Here is a 23,688-nt window from a genome sequence, read left to right on the forward strand (position 1 = left end):
ACACTTTGCCATTCCTTGGGAAAAGTAGAAACCTCTAAGATGTATAAAGGATTATGAATGCACAAAAGTGAAAGGCAACTTCTATTTCTAAAAGCTTTCCAGATTTATGACCTGAGTGTGCCATTTACCTGTCACACTTAGTATTGAGTGTTTTGCTTTCAAAGCCTGAACAGTTAGATTATAATTTCCAGCAAAGTAAATGAGAATAATTTGCAGATTTATTAAACCCATACTCTGTCAAAGAAGGAACTGTGTATGTTTCAGTTTTCCAGAAGATTTTTATATACAGAAGAAGATAATGAGACATATTTAGAAATTGAGTCTAGCTACGAATATTTTGCCTTAGGAATATAGGCATACTATTTTACTTTCCAGGATAAAATTACCTTTGGAAGCACAGGCCCAGAGAATACATACACATTTTGGAATTTTAACAAAGAGAACTTTTGAATTCATGTATTTTCAGCAAGAGGAAAAACAATCAATATTTAATAAGATATTGAGAAATTTTATATCACCTGGGGATGAGTTCCACTTAATGATGAATAGTTTTAGGAAGGATAAAAATAATTATTTTACTTTTGTTAAAATTAACATTCCTAAAGATAGCTCAGGGACATCTTAACTCTGAAGGGTTTGCTAAAACAAATGCACCAGTGCTTTTGGAGCAGTAGAACATTTAAAAGAGAAGAAATTTTGCCTTTTCATATCACAAATAATCTGGTGATTGTGTCTATATGATGAAAACTGAGCTAAAGGAAGTGAGACGTGTTTTATGCTTAATGGAACAAATCTTTTCCATTTTGGTTCTTTATTTGCAACTTTGGGATGATAGCTTTTAGATCTTAGATACTTTGCTGAAATAAAGAATTTTCCCACATAGTTTGTAATCCCTTAAATCTTTCAAGTATTAAGTAGGCAAGAAGAAGTGCTTCTCCATATTTTTATTTATCCCTTTCAATTTTTTATATAGCTCCTGTGCCTTTATTATTCATTAGCTAAACACATAAACACCATTTTCAAATGAAGCCATCGGAAGTGCTTAGTCAGGCCCATTCTAGCTCATTCTCTGAAATGCATTTTTTTTCTCCTATACAAACTGCACTTTGCAGGCACAGAAAGCACAAGCACCCTCTGTCACTAGGGTCTTCCATTCAGAAGGATGTGAAATTAACTGTATCTTTCTTGACTTGAGTTTAGAGGAGATTTTCTCACTCAAGCATTGAGTCACTTAGTATCTGACAAACCATTTACACTTTAAAAATTAAACCCACTCACTTGTGATTTGCTGTCAGATTTATTCTTTAAAGGTCAGGCCCAGCGTGTGTTTGCCTCTTCCTTTGCTAAATTCTCAGAGAAGATACAAATGCAGACTCACCATATGGGGAAAACGCCATCTGATCCCCATGAGGGGGAATGGCCAGAAGTATTGAATGGAGCAGGTGACATTTAACCAATATGTGCTTCTTGGGAATAAAATAGAAGCAAAGCAAAGGGGCAGTGGGCTTTGCAGTTGTCACTGGGGCCACCTGCAGCATTAACAGAGGCGTTCACCCATTGCCTATCTGTGGCAGCACTGGGCTGAGAGCCTTGCATGCATTGTCTAAGTAAATCTGTAGAACAACCCTATGGGAAAGATGGGATTGTCTTCATTCCTTTTTAATAATTTAGATTAAAGGGAACTGAGAAATGGGCTCATGGACATGCAGCTAGTGATGAGTGAGACCCACAGATAGACCAGCGGGCACTTGGATTGCATCTGGATCCCCTTTCTTTTATTTATTTTTTATTTTGTAGTGCCTTCCTTTCTTCCTCCCTCCCTCCTTCCCTCCCTCCTCTCTCCCCCCCCCCCAGGATGGAACCCAGTGCCTTAGAAATGCTAAGCAAGTGCTCTATCACTGAGCCCTGGCCCCAGCCCCCTTTATTTTTGTTAGGCTGTTTCATGAAAGGCTCAGCTAGGGCTAAAGACTCCACCAGGTGGAATCAGAGGTTGGGTCAGGAACTAAGAATCTTGGAAAAATGTCTCTAAAAATGTTAGCTCCATGGAGGGGGACAGGTTTTACCATGATTTGAGAACTTTGAATATTTCTTGACATGGAAGCATTCAGTAAATGTATTTTCACTGAATTAGAGGAAGGAAGATTTGTTGACTATGAAAGTGGCTGACTGGAGAGGGAGCACTCTTTCACCTTGGTGTCTACTGTATAGTCCTAGCGCATGTTGCCCAAGGTGCGGAATAGTTCTTCCCAAAGTTGAATATGCATGTGGAATTCTTAACTATCTCATTAAAACACAGGTTCTGACTCTGTAGACACAGATAGAGACTAAGGTAGAGACCAGCAAACTAGGAGATGCCACTGTTGCAGATCTGCAGGCCCTCTTGTGTAACAGAGGATCAGGATGTCCAGATAATGCACTTGACAGTTTTTCTTTACTTCCTTGTCTGAGTTTCTGGAGTTCTAGGACTTGAGGAGGAGGAATAGGAGAGAGGTTAATAAAAGCTCATGGTTCAACTTCAAGACTCTAAGTGTAGAGTATAATTCTCAGTAAAATAAAATGAACCAGAATGCTCATGCAAATATGGACTTGCCCTTGGGAAGAATCATATGGGGAAACTCTACAGAAAACTGAAGCAGAGTTCTGCCAACAATGAGAAGGAGGCTACTGCTCTTTGTATTTTTGTATATACATTTTTTTCTTTTAAGTTCACATGAAAAGAATTGGGTCTTTCAAGTTTTTTTCCTTACTTTCATTTTTCTGTTCATTAGATTTGTTGCCTTAGAACTGGTGAACTTGTATGTGAATACAAAAAGAAACATACACACACACACACACACAAAAGCTTTGGTTTTAAGAAAGTGACTAAATGATAAAAGAATATTTAGAGCAATAATTGAAGAACTCTGAGCAAGAATTCAAAGGAGCAGCATTCCTGACACAGTCAATAGTTTTGGAGAACAGCTAACAGCTCAACAACTGGTATACAGAAATTCTCGTCTAGCAAGTTGGACATTATTTCAACAATCTCAATATTTAAATGAAGAGCAATTGAAATGATTGTTGCAATGTGCTAAAATTTATGGAACTGATGACAGTGTGATTTATTATATGAATTGGGTTATCTGGGAGGTGGGTACCTTAATTCATAATAATAAATATGTTCTTGAGATTGTGGGAGATGACTTTTAAAGATGAAACCTTTGAGGTGTCAAGTATATATACTGTTTTAAAATTCCCATTTTTTTTCACTTAAAAACTCATTTAAAGGAAACATCTTCTCACTTTGCCTTTTTCTGTTTGGCTTCTTGTTGATTACTGTTTCTCTGAGGGTAGTGCCTGGACTGTCTGGGACCCCCCAGGTGCTGTTTAGGGTGTTTTACCACAGTGTACCATTTTGTAAAAAGCACTGTGATGGATTAGAAAAGTATAGAATGCCTTGGAACAGGTGTTTACCCAGACAAATTGAAATGGATAGTTGAACACTTATCCAATTAATTTATTAAATGTGCTTAGTCAGTCCAGATAAATCAAAGAAATGTCCTCTTTCCCTGGTTCATCCTCAGCTTGAGATTGGCTTGAAGTGTCTCAGATAATTACCTAACTTTCTACTTTATCTTTGCCTATACAGACCTAGCCAATTTCTCTCACTAGTGAGGAAACTAAATTATTCTCACCTCTTCAGGAAACCTTTAAAAATCTTTAACTTTTAGAGGCTAATTTCTTGTTCTTTGTTTGGGACTTTAACCTTCTGTTTCTGATAGTTGTATGGACACATTTGCACTTCAATTATATAACACTGGAAGAGTGTACACTTTACCTTTCATTTATAAGGGGGATAATGTGTAAATTGGGTTTTATGATGGAGAGTCTTTAAAATTTAAAAATGCTAATAGGACAAAAAAAATTAACATTTGTTTTGCAGATGGCAGCTGAATGGCAGTGATATTGATATGAGTCTGGAACATCGTTATAAGTTGAATGGAGGAAATCTTGTGGTTCTTAACCCCAACAGAAACTGGGATACAGGAAGTTACCAGTGTTTTGCTACAAATTCACTTGGGACGATTGTCAGCAGAGAAGCTAAACTCCAGTTTGCCTGTAAGTTTATGTTCACACATCTTGTAAAATGGGTATTTAAAAGTATTTAACTTAATTTTGAGTTTTAATAACAATGTGTCAATTCTATTGGTTCAAAAAATAGATTGAGAAAACAACTCAATGTGATTCTTTGGACTTCTATGACTTGTGCAAAGTAGATCTTAAAACGTGTGTGTATATGTGACTCCTTTATTACTATTTTGTATGAGTTCCAATTAGAGAATGCAAAACAAGGCAGTTAAGAATCCTGGATAGAGCAGCTGCTCCATCCTGGAAAGAATGTAATAGAATAGTCAGGCGTGGTCCTTACTGGGCAGATCATTTAAATTACAAACATATCTTGCAAACCTGGAAACATTAAGGAAGAAAAAACAGTGGGAAAAAGAAGAAAATGACGTATGTGGTGATATATTTTTGACCTCCTTTGGGGAATTGCAAAAAAGGACCCTCAGCACAAGCTCCCCTAAGACCTAGCCTGGAGAGGTCATGTTAATTGAGCCCCCTTGAGGAGGTGACCCACATTAAGAAAAATCATATTCTTCCTCCACAGAGTTAGGAATTGAGACCAGAGGCTCAGTTTAGTCTTAATATATGTCTATTTTCTACTTTTTGTTTCTCTTCTCATTTGTTTTCTATTTTGTATATCATACACATCACCATGACTTTGGTACTTAGATTTCTTTTAGCTCTTCGTACCTCTCTAGTTCTGAAATTGGAATGTATGTGTTCCAGCACTGTGGTAGTGTTCTGTCTCAGCTCCCCTCACAAGCCATTATTAAATTAATGATGTGCTCTTAAGGCAGGCCCACTGCTTGGCTCTTTTCATAACAGCCCTGGTCGGTTTGTCCCGCCATTCCATTCCATACTGACTTGCTTCTTCCTTTGTTTCCCCTCGTCCCGCCCCCATATGCATAAGTCGTTGTTGTTTTTTAACCTGTATATTTTCTGGGTATTTTGAAAGCTATAGGTAGTGTTTATGTTATGCAATCTGTTATATTTGAGATTAACAAAGTGTTTTATTTCATAAATAGAGAAATTTAAGTTTAGGGATTTTTCAGTGTCTTTTCATTTTAAAGAGTTTAGATCCATTCATCCTTAGTGTATACGTTGCATTCTTGTATTTCTGTGATTATTTATTTTTAAATTATGTCATTTAATATACATGTTATGTATACATATATTGTGTAATGTGGTATATATGCATGTATGCACCTGTATATAGTGAAATATATGTAATATATACATATGTGTATATATCTGTATATATAGAAATATTCTCTTCATGAATAGTAACATATGTGTATATAGTTTTCAAACAGAATTTTGCCAAAATCTTCAACACTAACCACCAGACCTCTTTCCAGTTTTGCATTAATTCATTTCTTAGTCCATATTTAAACATTTCTAACATTTAATATATTCTGTATAAAAATTTAAATATGTTTCATGCTTTTCTTTTTAAGAATGTCATCCTTTTGTCTTAAACATGAAGGTGGGTTTTGGTTGGTGATACATGTTGAAACTACTTATTTTATTGGAGTCTTCCTAAGGCACTGCCCAGTTGTCTTCTGCAGTCAGTCACTTGATAGAAGGTGGCCACACTAAGCACAGTTCCCTGCTTAGCTCACCACCACCACTGTATTTTTAGGTTCACTCAGTTGGACATGGTAGGATTACTTTTTCTTCATGTTTTCAGCTGAAAACAGATCTGTTTTGAGCACATAGCTAAATTTATATCTATTTAACTTGCATTGCTTAGAACTTGGAAATTTCTCTTGTGATAATTGGACATTTTGTATATAATTTAAGGATGTTTTCTCCTTCTATATCTTTTAGTTTGGTTCATGTGTATTTTAGAAAGTCAGTTGTCATCTATGTATTAGATAGTTCTTGTCCTTTGTTTGGAATTATTTTCCTCTCAGTCTTCTCTTTCCTATCAATTTCTCTTCTGGATCCATAGAAGCCACATCTTTCTGTATTCTTTTAAGATAAACATTATTCTCTTGAATATTCTTTCTCCACTACTTCCATTTGCTGTTTCCATTTTTATGTCTGAGACTTTTCAACAGATGGTGTCCAAACTCAGGGTCTATCACCAGGTGGTTTAGGTGGATTCTCCTGGCCCTACATTCTGCCCCGTAGATATTAGAACATTTACATTGATCTCTAGAAAGAAGAGCCAGTTCCCAGGCTCCTTTCTGTTTCCCGGAGCACTTCAGCAAGTGCACCCTTTGTGTAGTGGTATGTTTCTACTCAAAATTCTTACATCCTATAGTATTTGAGGGAGTGTAATTAACTTATGGATTTTTCTTCAGTTGGCCCTTCTGGAGACTATGGTTTGAATTGAAAATACCTCTAAAATTATATTGCACCATCTACAGTCTGTCCCTGGTTCTTGGACAGCATTTTATAGGCAAAGCAACATGAAATTGTTGAGTCTGTGATAAACATTAGTAAGTATCTTACAAACATCCTCATTTGTAAGATACTTACTAACTTTTTGTAGATGCAAGGGAAGACATGAGAGTTCTGGGTCAGAGACAAAGGACTTTGTTACTCTCATAACCTCAAACACCATGAATTTCAGCAATTTGATTTCATTCCTCTTGTCCACACAAGAGGAGATTCAGCGTGGCTGTGGTGGACGGTATTTCCATAGCTGAAGAACATTGAGTTGGGAGAATCTACCTCTTTTACAGAAAGAAGAAAGCAAATATGCTTTTTGTCCCAGAGGGATACAGTATCCTGTCTTCCAGGTTACTCTCTGCAAACACATCCCTAGTTATTGGTCTCTCATTGTTGGCACAGGCAGAAAAAAAAATGCAGGAACATAGAATTCTTAGTTGGTCACTTTCACCTGTCCACCCAAAAGTCATTTTCCTTGCTTATTTGTGTCCTTGACTTTCTGGATGAGGGTGCACCAGATCAAGACAAGTGGGATGAGAGAGGTTCAAAATATAAAATATCTCCCTGCCTTTATTGGGAAGTCCCTCTTTTACAAACCTAGGATGTGCCATTGAGCCCTGGGGCTTTCTGTCAGTCTGTTGTCCTGTGGCTTACACTGTTTATTTCCTCCTGTGCTTTGAGCTAGATTGCTTAGCAGTCTTGGTGTACTGTGAGATTCTTTGGTATTGTTTTAAATTTCTTAGTGTTCTACTAAGAGATTTATTTGAAAGTTTCAAGAAGGAATGTTGAGTATTCTTAACCTAGTACTACATTAAACTGAAAAGGTTCCAAATTTTTTATTTAATTAATATGGCTGGGATTTAGATTCCTGATAAAGCTCCAAAGAAAGTGGCAAATGATTAGAAGATATTTTATAACTGTTAGAGAAAAACATTGCTTTGTTTTGGTAACCTGAAAGAATGTAATACATTAACTGGAGAGGAAATAAGGATGGAGGCTCTTGTGTTAGTAGGATGCTCACGACTCCAGTTCAGAGAATCTTGGCTGTCTTTGCTGCAGGCAAATGGATGGTAAAGTGTTGTCATTGAAAAATGTTTTCTCTAATTTTTCAATATAGCTATGTCTCCCCTCCAGACTGTGTCTCCCCTCCAGACTGTGTCATGTTTGTATGCTTAGCAATACTTCTTTGTTTGTATCCGCCACAGAGAAAGCACTTCTGTGTAGTTCATGAATGAATGAGTAAATGAAAATATGGTCAGTGCACCACTTTTAATGCTCATGAAAAATGCAATATATATATGTGTGTGTGTGTGTGTGTGTGTGTGTGTGTGTATAATAATCTCAATTTTTTAGTTGCTTGAAGATAGTTTTGGTCATAAAATGAATGTGAAAATCCCATAGTTTAAGATGCCTGCTTTCCATAGACACTCAGTCCTTTTTTATAGATTAAGGGTCGAACAATTTTCAGAAGAAAGAGAGATGTAAAATGATTCAGTGACTGAGTTGTAGACATTGTCTCAATTATTTGCTGTTATGTTACATGGATGTAATTTTGGGTGCTTTTTTAATTTACTGGGACAATGTTTTTGTCCACTTCTTAATTCTAGCGGCAGAAAGCTTAAAGAGTTGCCTTTGGAAGCCCCAGTGTCCTTGCTTTCTAATATCTACTTTTCTCTTAATCCTGAATGTCTTGTAGTTCCTGATGAAAATATTTTTATTTTGACCATTTCTGAGGTGCAACATATGTTTTAAATCATGGCTTATATCAGAGGTCTAAACGATATGGAGGAACTAAAAGGGATGTCTAAGTAGCTACCGTTTATTATTTCAAAATTTAAAACAATTGAAGTACCTTATCCTGGTGAGATTCCCTTTCTCCATAGATATTCAGTGCTGTAGTTAAATGTGTTTTACTTCCATGTGTTTTTAAGAAGTTTTGACTACATATGAATATATTCTGAGCAACACATAAAATCATTTTAAGTTTTTTTAATTTCTTGGGTTTTTTTTTTCTTTTGAAAATTGAACCCAGAGGTGCTTAATCACTGAGCTGTATCCCCAACCCTTTTTATTTTTTATTTTGACACAGGGTCTCACTAAGTCGCTTATGTCTGACTCACTAAAGTTCCTAAAGCTGGCCTTAAACTTGCAATCCTTCTGCCTCAGCTTCCTGAGCTGCTGGGATTACATGTGTGTGCCACCATAGCCAGCTACTTTTAAAATTTCTTAAACAATATGCACATAACTATTTTTCTTCAAAATTATGCTTTGGAATATCTGTCAATCTGCAGCCTTGCCAAATTTGCTATTCTCTTATTTTTTAATTTGACCAAATCAGATATATTACAGAACTGAATTTCATTGTGGTTTTTAAATTGTGTTTCTGTGGTTTCAATGAAGTCAAGCTCCTTTTCATATATTTCTTCATTGATTGTTTTTTTCTATTATGTATATACTTTCATACTGGATGCCTGTCTTTTTAATGATTGATATTCTCTGTATGTTCTGCATAAATCGTTTGTCATTTACATATGTTATAAATTATCTTTGGATTGTTAATAGCTAATTTGTTTTCTCCAATGCTGTCAAATGAAGTGATGTTGTTAATTTTTATTTTGGGTTAAATTATCAGCCATTTTCTTTATGGGTTATGTTCTCTTCTGAATTCTTTAAAATCCATCTTCCTCATTGTAAAATGGAAAATTCATTCTCCTAAATTTACTAATATATGTGTTGGTGTTGCTGTGCCTGGTGGCACATGCTAGTAATCCCAGCAACTCAGGAGGCTGAAGCAGGAATATTACAAGTTCAAGTCAAACTTTAGCAATTTATCAGGGCCCTTAGCAACTCAGTGAGACTCTATCACAAAACAAAACCCAGTGGGTTGAGATTTGGCTCAGTGGTAAAGTGCCCCTGGGTTCAATCCCCATTACTAAAAATAAATAAATAAATAAAGTGTTGGCGCTTTGCTTCTCATGCTTCAGTCTTTCTTTACACCTGGAATGGATACCATTTCCTTTATTTCGTGATGTTCATTTTCTATAGCAGCTGAATTGATTGAAGGTTCTGCTTTTTACCAATTGGAACACAATGTGTGTTCCCTTTCTCAAGCTTCTCTGGACTTTTCTGCTTGCAGAATATTATTTGCTAATAATGACAGTTTTCGGTTCCTTGCCAACCACTGTTCCCTTGGTGTATCTAACTTAATGGTATGGCTCTTTCTCTGACCACGCGTGTTGATTCCACATACGGGAGTAGACTTCCCTGTTCTGCTCTTGATTTTAATGAGAATAAGTGCAGTGCAGCTTTTCCTGTGCAAAGCGATGTCTGGCCCGCTATATAGATACCCTTTATCGGGAATTTATCAGCTAGTTTAATTTTAATCATGGATGCTTTATTCCTTCATGCTGTATTACCTGCGTTTACTAAAATATATATGTGGCTTTTCTCCTTTATCTGTTGATATATTTAGAACTTTCCAGTATGAAGTGGCCTTGTACTTGGGCTAGTCACATAGGCTGTTATGTAATTTTTAATGTCTTGGATATTATCTGTTAGTGTTTTGTAAAACACTTCTGCAGATCAGTAATGGAAGGGATTTTCATTTTCTCATCTCTACTTTTCTGGCTTTGGTATAAAAGTTATATGCACCTCTAAAAGTGATTTAAAGAATATTCCTTATTTTTCTATCCCTAGAAAACATTGAGAAATGATGGAATTTGCTGTTCCTTGAAGAAGATATAGAACACAAGCATAAAAACATGTAGGCCTAGAGTTTTCCTGGAGGAAACTTTTTAATTAATAGTTAAATTTATTGAGTAGCTATAGGATTAATCATACTATTTCTTTTTGACAAGTTTAATATTTTTAGGAATTTTATTTATGTTTTTTAATGTATGGACAAAAATTATTCAAAACATTTTATATCTTTTTTTCTCAATTTGGCTGTAGATGGCCATCTCCTGTTCCATTATGGATATTATTTTGGAACTCTTTGAACATCAATTTTTTTTCTTAGAACTTGATCATGTGAACCTTTATACTTTATTCATTTATTTTACTTCTACCTTTACTGTTCTTTCCTAGTTCTTGGTTTATTTTCTTATTCTGTTTCTATCCAGTTAAGTTGTGTGGGGATTAGTTCATTTTTTCCCAACTTTTTTCTATTCTAATATAAATACGTATGGTTTTAAATTTCCCAGAGAACACCATTTTGGCTGTTTGTAGTGAGTTCGACATATAGTAAGTTTATTGTTTCACATCTGTAAATGTAATAATTGTATTATGATTTCTCTTTGGTACATCTGAGTTCATCAGATACATAATCTAAAATTTTCAAACACATTTTCATTAGCCCTTGTTTGTGATTTCTAAGCTGCAACCATTGACCACACAGTACATTTTGAAGCTGTTACTACTGAAAATTTTTCTTACTTGCTTTGTGACCCAGCATTTTTTAATGATTCATGTGCTTGGAATCATGTGTATTATCCAAATACTGGGCACATTTTTCTTCATATGTTCATGGAATTTTACCTTCTAATCATTATGTTCAAGTCCTTTTGTCATCACTGGTGTATAATTTATTAATTTTATTTATTTTTATTTTAATGATGGTGAAATTCTGTTTGTGCCTTTATTGCTATACATTTTGCTGTATGTATTTAGCACATTATTGATCTATAAAAATTTAGAATATTTTTGTCAACATTCAGTAATTCTCTATTTAATAAATTACTTTGCCTTATATTGTAAATGTTAATATATTAATATTGCAATTTTATTCTGATTTTTGTTTTTTTTCCTTCCCTATATCTATATTGAATGAGAATTTCTTTTCCCTTCAAAATGTTGAAGATTGCATACACTCTTTATCTTATAGGAGTTGGCCCAAAAATTTTAGTATTCCTTATCTCCAGCAATAAGGATTTTATATTTTAAACCATATTGCCCACCTCCAGGATCCTATTCTGTTGTTGTCCAATGCTGTGCTAAATTTCTTAACCCTATGATTAGACATGATTGTTGTTGTTCCTTTTATGTTCTTGTTTTTCTTTTACATCAGAAATGATAGTTTGTGCACACTCCTACAGAGCTTGTAATTTTTCAGGGGAATGTTGGACTTTTGCCTGTATCCTTTCTATTTTTCCTTTTCTGGAGTAAGCTCCTTTTAGCTTTTTTTGCCTGTTTGCTTTGATATTTGCCTTTGTGTTTCTAAATAACTTGCTGACGTCGCCACTTCCTGGGTCAAGTTTTGGTTGTGAGCATTAGACTGACCCTTGGCTTCAGCACCTGAGGCTGACCTTCTTTTGCCACCTTAGCAGCATGGGGTTGCATTGTTATGGGGTTTAAGAAAAACAGCATGTTTCAGTCGTTACTCTCACAAAAGTACAAAATTAAAAGCAGTTAGCAGCCCAATATGTGCCCCTGGGTGTGCCTGGACTTGCCCAAGTAACTATAAGCCTCTGCTTTTCTATCCAGACCTCCACGGAAGATAAAACTGCAGCCTCTGTGTCTGAAGCCGGGGATTAGGAAGAAGGTTGATGCTGATGGTTAGTGGAGTCATATGTGTCATCTTAGGCCATGTTATTATAAGATTTTATTGGACAGTAATTTCAGTTAGGTCAATATATTCCGTGATGGCATTACTAGAACTCTGTAACTGATATTCAGAGCTGAATTTGGTGGCAAATGATTATTTATTTTTTCATGAACAATTTTTCTTTCCCCTCAAATTAGTAATCTTGTTATACTTTTTTACTTCCTGGTTTTGCTATTGTCTGATACTAAAAGCAGGCAAAATGTTGGCCACTTTTCTGAATCTCCTATCAGATACAGATGCCTCACTCATTCTATCAGTTTCACCTTCTTGGGGAAGTATGTTCTAGAGCTATTTGGAGTGCTCCAGCCTGGGCTGGTCTTCTTGCATATCAGGGGATCTATCCCTTTGTGTTCTCCCTTCTACATCACTAAGGATCCCTGCATTATCTGTGCCATGTGTATCTTCTTAAACCTGTGTTCATTGTTTTACTCTTTCCTGGAAGTACCATTTTAGAGTACCAGGTCTTCAAGTATCCTACCAAGAGATGTATAATGTATAGAGTTGTTGTAGATCATGTATCCTAAAATTTTTATGCTAGTAGACTTGACTGAAATATGTGGCTTTATCTGAATACTCTATCAAAATCTTTTCCTTCAGTTTTTGAACACACTTGTCTGTATTCCAGTGTTGCTCTTGAGAAATCTAATGCCATTTTGGCTCATGGTATCTTGTACAGAGGATCTTGTTTTTCTCCAAAAAAGCTTGTTGGATCCTATTTTTGACTTTAGCATTCTTCAGTGTCACAGTGACTTGGTTTTCTATGAATCTAATTTTGTTTAGCCTACTGTTATTACGTTTGTTGTCCTGTAGTTTCGACACAGGAATCCTTTAGTAATGGGAGAGTATTTTAGTCAGCTATTTTGTTGCTGTGATCAAAAGACCTGACAAGGACAATTAGAGGAGGAAATGTTTATTTTGGTGCTCATAGTTTCAGAGGTCTCAGTTTATAGACAACCAGCCCCATGCTCTGGGCCTAATGTGAGACAGAACATTAAGGCAGAAGAGTTTAGTATAGGCAAGTGGCTCAAGGCACTGCACCAGGAAACAGAGAGAGGGAGAAGGAGAGAGTTGCACTCAAAAGGGACAAAATATATAACCTCAAAGGCATGCCCACCCTGGCTATGGTTACCACCCAGCTAATCCTTTCAAACTCATCTACTGATTAGTTTAAAATTATCTCAACCCAATCATTTCACCTCTAAACTAATTTTCTTCATCTCACAAATGAGCTTTTAGAGGACACCTCATATCTAAGCCATAACATTTTGCCACTGGTCCCCAAAAGCTCATGTCCATTTCACAATGCAAAATTCACCTACTCCATTTCCAAGAGTGTGCACAGTCTTAACAGTTCTAGGATTTCCTTAAGTCCAAATTCAAAGTCTCCTTTGAGACTCAAGGCAAACTCTCAATGGGAGCACCTATAAAAAAAATCCAAAACATGTTGCATATATCCACTATAGTAAGGCACATACTATCCATTTTTCTTTTATAAGGGAGAAATTAAGGCATTGAAAGAAGGGATGAGACAAAAGACCAAAATCCAACTGGGCAATTGGATTCTATAGCTCTGTGTCTAGCATCTAGGTTTAGTGACATCCTGATATTCTCTTCAAAGGACTTTTTTTTTTAGTACCACCCACTATGGCTTTGCAGCCAATATGGCCCTTCTCTTGTCTTACCTCTGCTCAATTCCTATAGCTTTCTTCTGCAGACATTCCACATTACTGGCATCTTTTAATCTTGAGGGTCTCCACTGCAGCTTTGGCTTCCTTCCCGCTTTTCCCACCTTGCCCTATCAGGAATGTCCACAGTTTCTTCAACCCTGGGGTACTTTGCCTTGCCTCCCCAGAAGGTCTTTTGAAATTTCAGTGGAAGCCTCTATCACCCTCCAACTGCAGCATACTGGATTCCTAAAGAACCAGCACTAAATGGCCAAGTTCTGCCACCATTTCAATAAGTAGTCAAATACCCAGAGACCTTAGATGCAGCAACTTATGAATACCTGGGCAGCTGAGCATGGTAAAACAGCTTCTTAGGTACCCATGTGCAAGCAGAGCACCCCTGGTCTCTTCTCAAAGGAATTTTTACTTCTATATCCTTGAACCTGAGATGGATGTGGTTTTGCCAATTCCTGAGATGCTTTCAAGTCATATTTAATAGTATTTCTTGGTGAAGTATTTAGGATTTATTTAATGGCTGCAATCTCTTTAACAACCACACCTTCCTTGGCCCCAGTTTTACTTGCTATTTTCTGCCCAAATTGCAAGTTTTTAAAAAATCTTTTTTCTTTTCTTGCCTCTCCTGCTTATCACAATGAATTTGGCTAAAAGCCATCAGCTATACCCATACCACCCCATAAAGGCTCTGCTGTCTTGAAATTTCCTCTGCCAGATAAATTAGTCCATCACCTTTAAATTCAGCCTCACAGAAAGTCTCAGAACACTGGCAAAATGTAGACAGCATTTTAGCCAGAATATAATATGATGACCTGCAGTCCAATTTTCAGAAGAGTTGTTTTTCTTCTCTGAAACCTCATGAACCCATTCTTTACTGTCTGCAGTCCTATTAGCAATCTGATCTTCTGAGTACCCAACGTAATTGCCCATTAAGCTCTGCTTATGACATTTTAAAGATTTTCTATCTTGCATCTGTAAACTTTTGAAAATTTCACCCACAAGTTCCAGAAAGCTCCAAAAGTTTCTGAATCACATGTTTAGATTAGTCACAGCCAGGATCCTATTTCTCAGTACCAATTTTTGCTCAGTAAGCTTTTCTTCACTGTGTGACCAAAAGACCTAACAAGAACAGTTTAAGGGAGGAAAAGTTTATTTGGTGCTCATAGTTTCAGAGTTCTCAGTCTGTAGACAGCTGGCTTCAATGGTGTCTCTAGTAGGTACGGCAGAACATCATGGCAAAAGATTGTGGCAGAGGAAAGTAGCTCAACCAATGCACCAGGAAGCCGAGAGATACTCAGCTCCCCTCATATGGACAAAATATAAACCCCAAGTGTATACCTCCAGAGACCCAACTTCTCATGCTACAACCTACCTTCCTACAGGTACCACCCAGCCAATTCCTATCAGCTGATTAATGCACTGATTGAGTTAAGCCTCTTATATCCAAGTCATTTCACCTCTAAACTTTCTTACATTGTCTCACACATGAGATTTTTGGGGGACATCTAATATCTAAACCATAACAGTGACTTTGCATGCTTTCCTTAGTTTTCTGTTCCTATTTCATTCATACTTTTACTTTTATCTTGAGCAACCCAGATTGGATTATTTTTCCTCTCACCTCCACATTGACTTCCAAGCCTACTCAAATTTCCTTTTATTGACATTTACCCCTACCTGTTGGTAGGTAAATTCAAACCTTTCTTAGAAAACTTCTATTGAGTTTTTAATATCTATTTATTTTTTTTAATTTTAGAGGCTTTGTATTTGAAATATTGCTTTTATATCTTATTCTAGGTTAAGAGTTGTAATATTTTTTCATCTAAACCTCAAGGATATAACCAAACTGGAAACCATTTTATGTCAGATATCGGGCTCAATGTGGCCCCACATGTATAGTCAAATTTCATTCTTCCTGTTAGTTCTATTCTATGAGGTCATTTCTAACACTGGAATTAAGAAACAGTGAGCCCTTGAGCCCAGTGGAACACAGGGCTAGGTTTTCATGAACCTCACACAGCATTCTTATCAACCAAAATATATATAATATGCATTTCTGCTTAAAGACATTTAGTCTATTATTGATTCATTTATAATGAATCATATTGTAACCCATGCCTGAATGAAGCTTATCTAATACCTGTATTTTCTCCATTGGTCACATGATAGCCTTTTTGCATATAAGAACACTAGATAGCACTTCAACACTTACTTGAGGGTTGTTTTAAAAAGTGAAGTCACAATGAATTTGGCTAAAAGCCACCAGCTATACCCATACCAACCAAACACAAATATGTGATCAATGTGGCACTAAATATATTAGAGAAAAGGGCACTTTTTATATATTCTAGACACAAATCATTCCTTTGTTCAGTGTATTCACACTGTATGTATCATGTTCCAGTAGTGATTTTGTAGCTGTCTTGGTTATTAGATTGACTGTTGTTTGCGTTCAAGTTACCCTTATGTTACTTAATTATATAATTATTTCTCTGGTCCATCTAGGAGTCTACTACTCCTTATTGCTTACATAAACTTTGCCTCATTTACTAATATTATCATCTGAAGTAACAAAAATATAATAAGGCGTATAAAATAGCTAAAAAATGATAGAAGAATTCAAATTCCACAAACTTACCAGCAATGTTAATAAAGCACAACAAACTTATTGCATATCAAAAACAGATAGCTGCAAAGTAGATTAGTAAATTCTAGACCCATTCTGTGAAAGGGTAGTGGTGCTGGCAGTTCATATATGCCAAAGAGAAGTTGTGAGTATCTTCATGTAAGAAGCTGAGTTTCTCTTAGGTATGTATGCCTAGAAAACAACATTGAACATTGAAATTTTAGTACTTTTCATGAATTAGGCATCCACTGTACTTTTTCTACCCCTTCATAAATTCATTATAAGGAGAAAGAGATGGACAAACATGTCCTAGTCCTCCTCCGGGTCCACAGCTGGTTTGACCATGAGCACAGACTTTCAGGGATGTGGGATGTGTGTAGAAGTTCTTAATTCCAAATGCCCATTTCCTAGCTGAAGACCTTATCTCCCATTTCCACATGGGTCAATTATAAGCTAATACTATGGTGCTTCATACCCTCATCACACTGCCTGGCAAACCCAGCCTAAGCCCTGGAATTCATGAGTTTAGTGTATTAGAAAACTTTCCCTACTTATTCATCCTGTTCTACTCAACTGTCCATTTTTTAACATTTGATTACCTCTCCATGTGTACTTCCTGGATCCCCCTTCTCAACTAATATTAGGCCAGCTCCAACTCTCTTGATGTCTGTAGGTATCTCTAGCTTCTCTTTCCAAATCATAACTTTGATTTTTCTCATATTTCTCCCACATCTGGAGTTTTCTGCTTTGGTGAGAGACAAATTTTGTGTGTGTGTTGTTCAGATTCAATCCTCTAGGTCGCCGCTGAGTTCCGTCTTTCTCTTATATTCCACAGGGCTCTCATCGATTGATCTTACCGCTTTTGTCTTCACACTGTACCTAGAATCTGACCACTTTTCACTCTCTTCACAGCCACCACTGTGTGGGAGGCAGTCTTGCCTCTCACCTCCCCTGCAGTAGTAGCCCTTCTGATCATCCCCTTTCCAGTACCCCCACCCCTGGAGTCTTCTGGTCTCTACCCCAGCAGTCAGCATGGTTCCTTTAATTTTGTGCCAGACAAGTCCATTCCTTCCTGATCAGAACCTCTAATGCTTTCACCTAAGAACGAGAAGAAATTTCACATATGATCTTGGCTCCCATGGCCACGTCCTGCCTCTGTATGTGATTTTCCATCTCTTCCCACTCTTCTCTTCCAGCAAGGTCCATATATTTTTTTTGTTTTATTTTATACACACACACACACACACACACACACACACATTATTTTTTTCTCCTTTGCAAGATTGAAAGTCTTTGTGGTCCATTGTCATATTCCTAGGTCCTGGAATTTAAGAGATGCTCATTCCCTGTCTGTTCAGTAGATGAAATAATGAAATTGTGGGAACTTTCTTGATATAAAGGTGATCACTTTCTTGATAGAAAGCAAGCATCTGGTCTTGACCTGAAATGTCTTGACTTTTTAAACATTGGAGACTAAATTTACATTTTATAAAAGCCAACTCTTTCTGCATTTAAACAAGATAACTCGGTAGAGGTCTCTGACCACTTTGTTGAGAGCAGACCCCACAATGAAATGGGAAGAATTGCATTAGAGCCTGGGGACCTCTGCTTTCCTCTCTAGCAGATCATGTAAGACAGCATCTGATGAGCCCAGGGTGCTCTTTCCACTTTGTGTCCTACCCTGTTTCTCTGGCCATTGGTAATTTTTTTTATGTGAAACAGAAATGGATCACAGTGCCCTACAAAGCATTTCTTCTCCCCATCAAGTAAAGGCATAGTACGTTATTTGCTTTTATTAGATTATAGTATTTAAAAGCACACGGAGGCTTGGGAAACAAAGTTTGGAGAGAAACAAAACAAATGCAGAGATTTTTAAGGGTGAATCCCACCGTGGCTGGCTGTTACTTGAAAAGAAAAGTTACCAAAGACTAATTAGCTAAAATGGCATCATAAATAATGTGAGCCTTGGTGGCTGTGAGTTACAGGCAGTGAACCTTCTCATAAATAAACAAGCATGGCCAGAAACACAGAGTTCATCCTTGAACACAGGTGACTTTGATGAAGCTTAAAGCGGTAGTACTCTAGCGGTCAAAAATGAAGTTGAGATTAAAACAAAAGGCTACATATGAGTGTGTCATTAGTACTTTACAAGCTTTTTAAATTAAAAAAATAAAACTTTTTAAATTAAATGCAGTACTTTGCAACCCAGCCACATAGGAAGGTTGTCAGTTTTTAAAACTAAGATTCTGCAGAAGTCAAGTTCAATAACTTCTTTAGCGTTTGTATTTTATGCTTTTCCCTAGAAGTAGAATGAGTTAGTCATTTGCTTTTGGAATCATGTTCTAAAGATCATGTTACAAAGCCATGTTTGTAAGATAGCTGCAGATATCTTAGGATAATCATGGGGTCACAGTAATATTGAAGGTTCTGTGTTATGGGAAACTTGGCTGAGGAATTCATTCCGTTGGCAGGTATTAAGTTCCTTCTGGGGTTTGTGTGTGTACCCACCTCCTCTCATATCCTTGAGGTGTACATATATGAAGCATGCAATGGAGTGGACCGTTCATAGAGCCAACAGGTTCAGATTAATTCCAGTATTCCGAGTCTGTTTTCTCCTGAAAGCATGCTGTAAATTTCCATCCTAGAACATCCAGTGGCCTAGAGATGCCAGCCAGTAGAGCATTATCTAAACCCTTGAGGTTGAGTTGGACTTGATATCTTCCACCTCATCCTTCCAGGACTGCAGCATGATCCATAATCAACAAGCAGTCCAATCCTAATGGTGTGTCTAAAGACTTAGGGAAAGCACATTCACTGTCGAGTCCTAATGGAAAGAGTGAGCCATAGTAGGAGCTTATGGAGACTCCAGGTGAGGGTTGGTGCTTTTCTTCAGTGAGCAGTCAGTGAGAGTTTTTCTATTCACCACACACTGTATAAGAGCCTGAGCATCCCATTTTCATGGTACTTGGGTTCTGGTAGGGAAGAGGATTTCACTAGATTAACACACAAATACATATGAACTATGAGAGACCCTTTAAAATAACCAAGATCTTTCTATTTCCCTTAAACCATATAAAATTCTAAAGTTCTGTTTTTTTCTTTAACATTAAAGAAATTGAGGTGAACCTGGTGTGGTGGCTCATGCTGGTAATTCCTGCTCCCGGGGATACTGAACAGGACGATTGCAAGTTCAAGGCCAGCCTGAGATCCTGTCTCTAAATAAATAAATAAATTGCTGAGATGTGGCTCAGTGGTGCAGCATACCTGGGTTCAATCACCAGTACAAAATAAATAATAAATAAAAGAAAATGAGAGGAGACTGTCTCTGCCATGATCTAGACCTTAATAATAAATTTTGCTCTGGTGTAGCCAAAGAAGGAGAAGATAGCCTTAGATGAGTTTGCAGAGGTGGTCACAGACGAGGTCGTTCAATTTCACTTCAGCCATCTTCTTCCAAGCCCTTCAGCTAGCAAACAGAGCGACGTGTTTCGATTTGTAATGATAGAGGAATTGCTGTGTGGCAGTTAGAAGGGATCAGGAATGCAGGTGGGGAGATGAGTAGGAGACTGGGAAATGAATCTCTTCATTCCTTAGAGTTGATGCTTGTTAGGGAACAGGTTTCACAAATATTGAGAATAAAAATGATAGAAAGTGGTAATGGAGTCAATGTGAGGAATGTGGAGTGTTTTTATCATAGAACTGGGTGGATGGTCCTGTGGTTCATCATGATAGGCAACATTAGAAGGCCAGGAACTCTTCTCGGGGGCAGGGAGGGAAGAGGATTGGGGTAGTGTGTGAACATTGTTGTGTTTGTTAAGAAGTATACTGATAGGAAGGCATCACCTACAGAGAACCTGAGAGGTGTGCCTTCCACCTGGGCTGTACAGAATGGCCCACCAGCTAGCACTGTAGTGTGTGTCCTTCCTGAAGGTCCTGGTTGGACTCTACCCTTCTTTTTTCAGGGAGGTAGGCTGCCACAGGTCTGACTGTGATAGCATGGGTGGGAGAAGGCTTGGCTGTCCTGCGCGGAGGAGACAGCTATTTTATTTGCAGCATAAACATTGTATATTTAACAATGGTCCTGCTCATAGCTGGGGGCATGGCAAGCTGGGACAGGGGAGGACATGTTCAGATATTTTTATAACAGTTTCAATATATAATTCATATGTTATATAATTTCCCATTTAGAGTCTACAATTCACTTGTTACTAGTATGTTCAAAAAGTTGTACCACTACCACCACTACATTGAATTTTATAATGTTTTCATCATTCCCCAAAGAAACTGGGCCCATTAGCAATAACTCTCCGTTCCCCTACCCTACTCCCTGGAAACCACTAATCTATTTTCTAACTCTACAGACTTGCCTATTGTGGGCATTTTGTGTAAATGGGATTATACAGTTGTGTTTTATGATTGTCTTTCGCTTAGTGTATAGTCAGAATTTCTTTACTGTGACAAAAATAACTGATAAGAACAACTGAGAGGAGGAAAATTTCATTTTGGGATCACCGTTTAGAGGGTCAATGTATGGTTGACCAACTCCATTACTTTGGGCCCAAGATAAGGCAGAACATCATGGTGGAAGGACACGATGCTCTGTTTGGAGCAACTGGGAAGCAGAGAGAGAGAGAGAGAGAGAGAGAGAGAGAGAGAGAGAGAGAGAACAGGAAATTAGCAGCAGGGGCACCCCCAGTGACCCACCTCCTCCAGCCACACCCTACCTGCCTACAGTCACCTCCCAATTAATGTATTCAGATTGGGAAGGACCAAATAGGTTACACTCTCACAACCCAATCATTTCACCCTGAAAATTCCTGCATTACTACAGGGGCGATGAGAGGATACCTCACATCCAAACCACAACACTTAGCATAATCCTTTTGAGATTTGTCCATGTTGAAGCATGTATCAGTACCTCATTTCTTTTTATTGTTGAGATTAAAATTGTTATTCCACTGTTTGAACATACCAAATGCTGTTTATCTGTTCATTAATTGATGATCATTAGGGTCATTCCACTTTTTGACCATTGTAAAAAATGCTGCTACGGAAATTTGTTTACAAATTTTTGCATGGACATACTTTGGTGGTATTTTGGGGGGCGATTTCTGTGATACTCTATCACTGAGCTATATCCTCAGCCCTTTCTTTATTTTGAGAGGGGTTTGCTAGATCGCCAGAATAGCCTTGAACTTGCAATCCTCCTGCCTCAGCCTTCTGGGTTGCTGGGATCCCAGTTGTGTGCCATGCTGCCTGGTTGTGTGGACCAGCTTTACATTTCCATTGGTACTTACCTGGAGTGGAGTGGTCAAGTCCTATGTAACACTGTATAAAACTTCCTCAGGCACAGTCAGCCTGTTTCCAAAACTCACTGCTCAAAGTGACTCTTCTACCAGCTGTGTTTGATAGTTCCAACTCCTCCACACTTAGTCAGCCTTTGTCAGGTATTATAAAGGTCAAAGTGGGTGTGTGTGCTCTGGAGAAATATCTGTTCAGATCCTTTGACCATCCTTTATTGGGTTATTTTCTTTCTATTATTGAGTTGCAGTAGTTTTTTGTTTGTTTGTTTGTTTGTTTGTTTTTAATACTAGATGCATCTCTTTAAATCTCTGAAGTCTTGTAGACATTTGGACACTGACTAAATTGAGAAATTTAGTAGGACTAAAATGAAATAATCTGCTGATCACATGGAATTTTCATAGGAGAATGAAGTTGATTTAAGTTCATTCTAGATTTGAAACAACTGAGAGTTTTGGTTAAATATTTCTTCTATTTCTCCTTCTCCTTCTTCCTTCTCCTTCCTTCCTCTCCCTCATCTTCTTCCCTCCTCCTCCCCTTCTCCCTCCTGCCTCTCCTCCTCCTTTCTCCTTCTCCTCCTCCTCCTCTTTCTTCCTCTTTCCTCTCCTCCCCCTCCTCCCTCCTCCCTTTTCTCCCTCCCCTTTCCTCTCCCTCCTTCTTCCCCTAGCTCTGCCTCCTTCCTGATCCCTCCTCTCTCTGCCTTCTCTCCCTTTCTTCCTCCTTCCTCCCCCTCCTCCTTCCTCCCCCTCCTCCTTCCTCTCCCTCCTCCTCACTCTTCCTCCTCCCTCTTTCCCCTCCTCCTTCACCTTATCTTCTTTTTTTGTTGTTATTTGGTATTTGACAAATGCTACAGCACAATGATGGCCTCAGAATCCTCTTGCATTTCCCCCTTCAAACAGTCCTTGTTGAAACTAACAACTAAATGACAGGCTTGGAAACTCTATTTCTGTAAGACGGCGTAATTTATCATTTGGAAGGTAATGTTTATGTGCCTCCAGAATCTGTCATCTGAAGGAGGCTCATCTGTCACGTGCCTGCCGATGTTGATCATTAGCAGGAGCCCTTGTTTGCTGTAACCACAGGTTGTGGCTCTTGAGAGTCTAGAAGCCTTGCTACGCCTGTGTTGAGCTGGAGAGGTGTTCATGGAATCCGAGTGCTTGATTTAGTGTGTTTTTTGCTTTTATCTCAGTTAGGGTTCTATCTTCATAGAAGTAGTGTTAGCTGATGCCACTGTTAAAAACATAATCAGCTAATTCTAAGAATAAAGTATTGGTCTTACAGTGGGCCATTCCCATGGATGGATGGTGATTGCTGTATTTTATATAAAATTCGTTCAGTTAGTCTCCTGATTCAGATTCTGACATGCCAGCAGTCTGACATCTAAAACATTTCTTATAATGACAGTTACATTTTTTTCCAGTCTGTTTCATTTTAAAAAAAATAGATCTTGTTTTGTAGGTAACCTTGGTATTATATTCCCCCCTTTCCTTTCTTTCAGTTATGGGTCCTGGGAAACTTCCAGGTTCCAGGTTTTGCTTGAGATATCAATAGCATTTTATTTTAAAATCCACTTAGTGCTGTTTTAGGATACAAAACCATCTTTGCACCATTACAAGGACCAAAGAAAAAAGATGCTTAGTTTTCTGTGAAGCAGATCTGATATTTTTCCAACTGACTGCAATTAGATAAAACCACAGTCCTGCAAACCCCATCTTAGTGGAGTCCAGCATCCCAGAGACTGGAAAATGTCCCGAGCTCGGCAGCACCATTGCCCATTTGACTCATGGATTAACTAGTGTTCTTCCATATTCTTTCTCCTGTTTCAACATCATGCCCTTATAGTAGAAGTGTATTGAATGCTTCCCAAGACAGGTTCGTTTTATTTTCTTGAGTCTCAGAAAGATTCTTGCTTAGAAACCATCCACCTGTTGTTTTGGTTCTTTCTTTTTTTGGTCACTGTAGGAGTGTTCCTTTAT

The 23,688-nt window shown here is 37.7% G+C and overlaps 1 protein-coding gene across 2 annotated transcripts in view; it reads left to right on the top strand.

The window, feature by feature from the left end:
• The window catches only part of Cntn3 (contactin 3), a 325,624-nt gene that overhangs the window by 118,729 nt on the left and 183,207 nt on the right, over positions 1 to 23,688 (top strand). For both annotated transcript variants that reach the window (XM_005333886.4, XM_078033577.1), the window contains exon 4: positions 3,923 to 4,098. In XM_005333886.4, coding sequence (XP_005333943.1) covers positions 3,923 to 4,098 — 176 coding nt within the window. The remainder of the gene's footprint in view (positions 1 to 3,922; positions 4,099 to 23,688) is intronic.

Source organism: Ictidomys tridecemlineatus, chromosome 16 (assembly GCF_052094955.1).
Source record: "Ictidomys tridecemlineatus isolate mIctTri1 chromosome 16, mIctTri1.hap1, whole genome shotgun sequence".
Lineage (NCBI taxonomy): Eukaryota > Metazoa > Chordata > Mammalia > Rodentia > Sciuridae > Ictidomys > Ictidomys tridecemlineatus.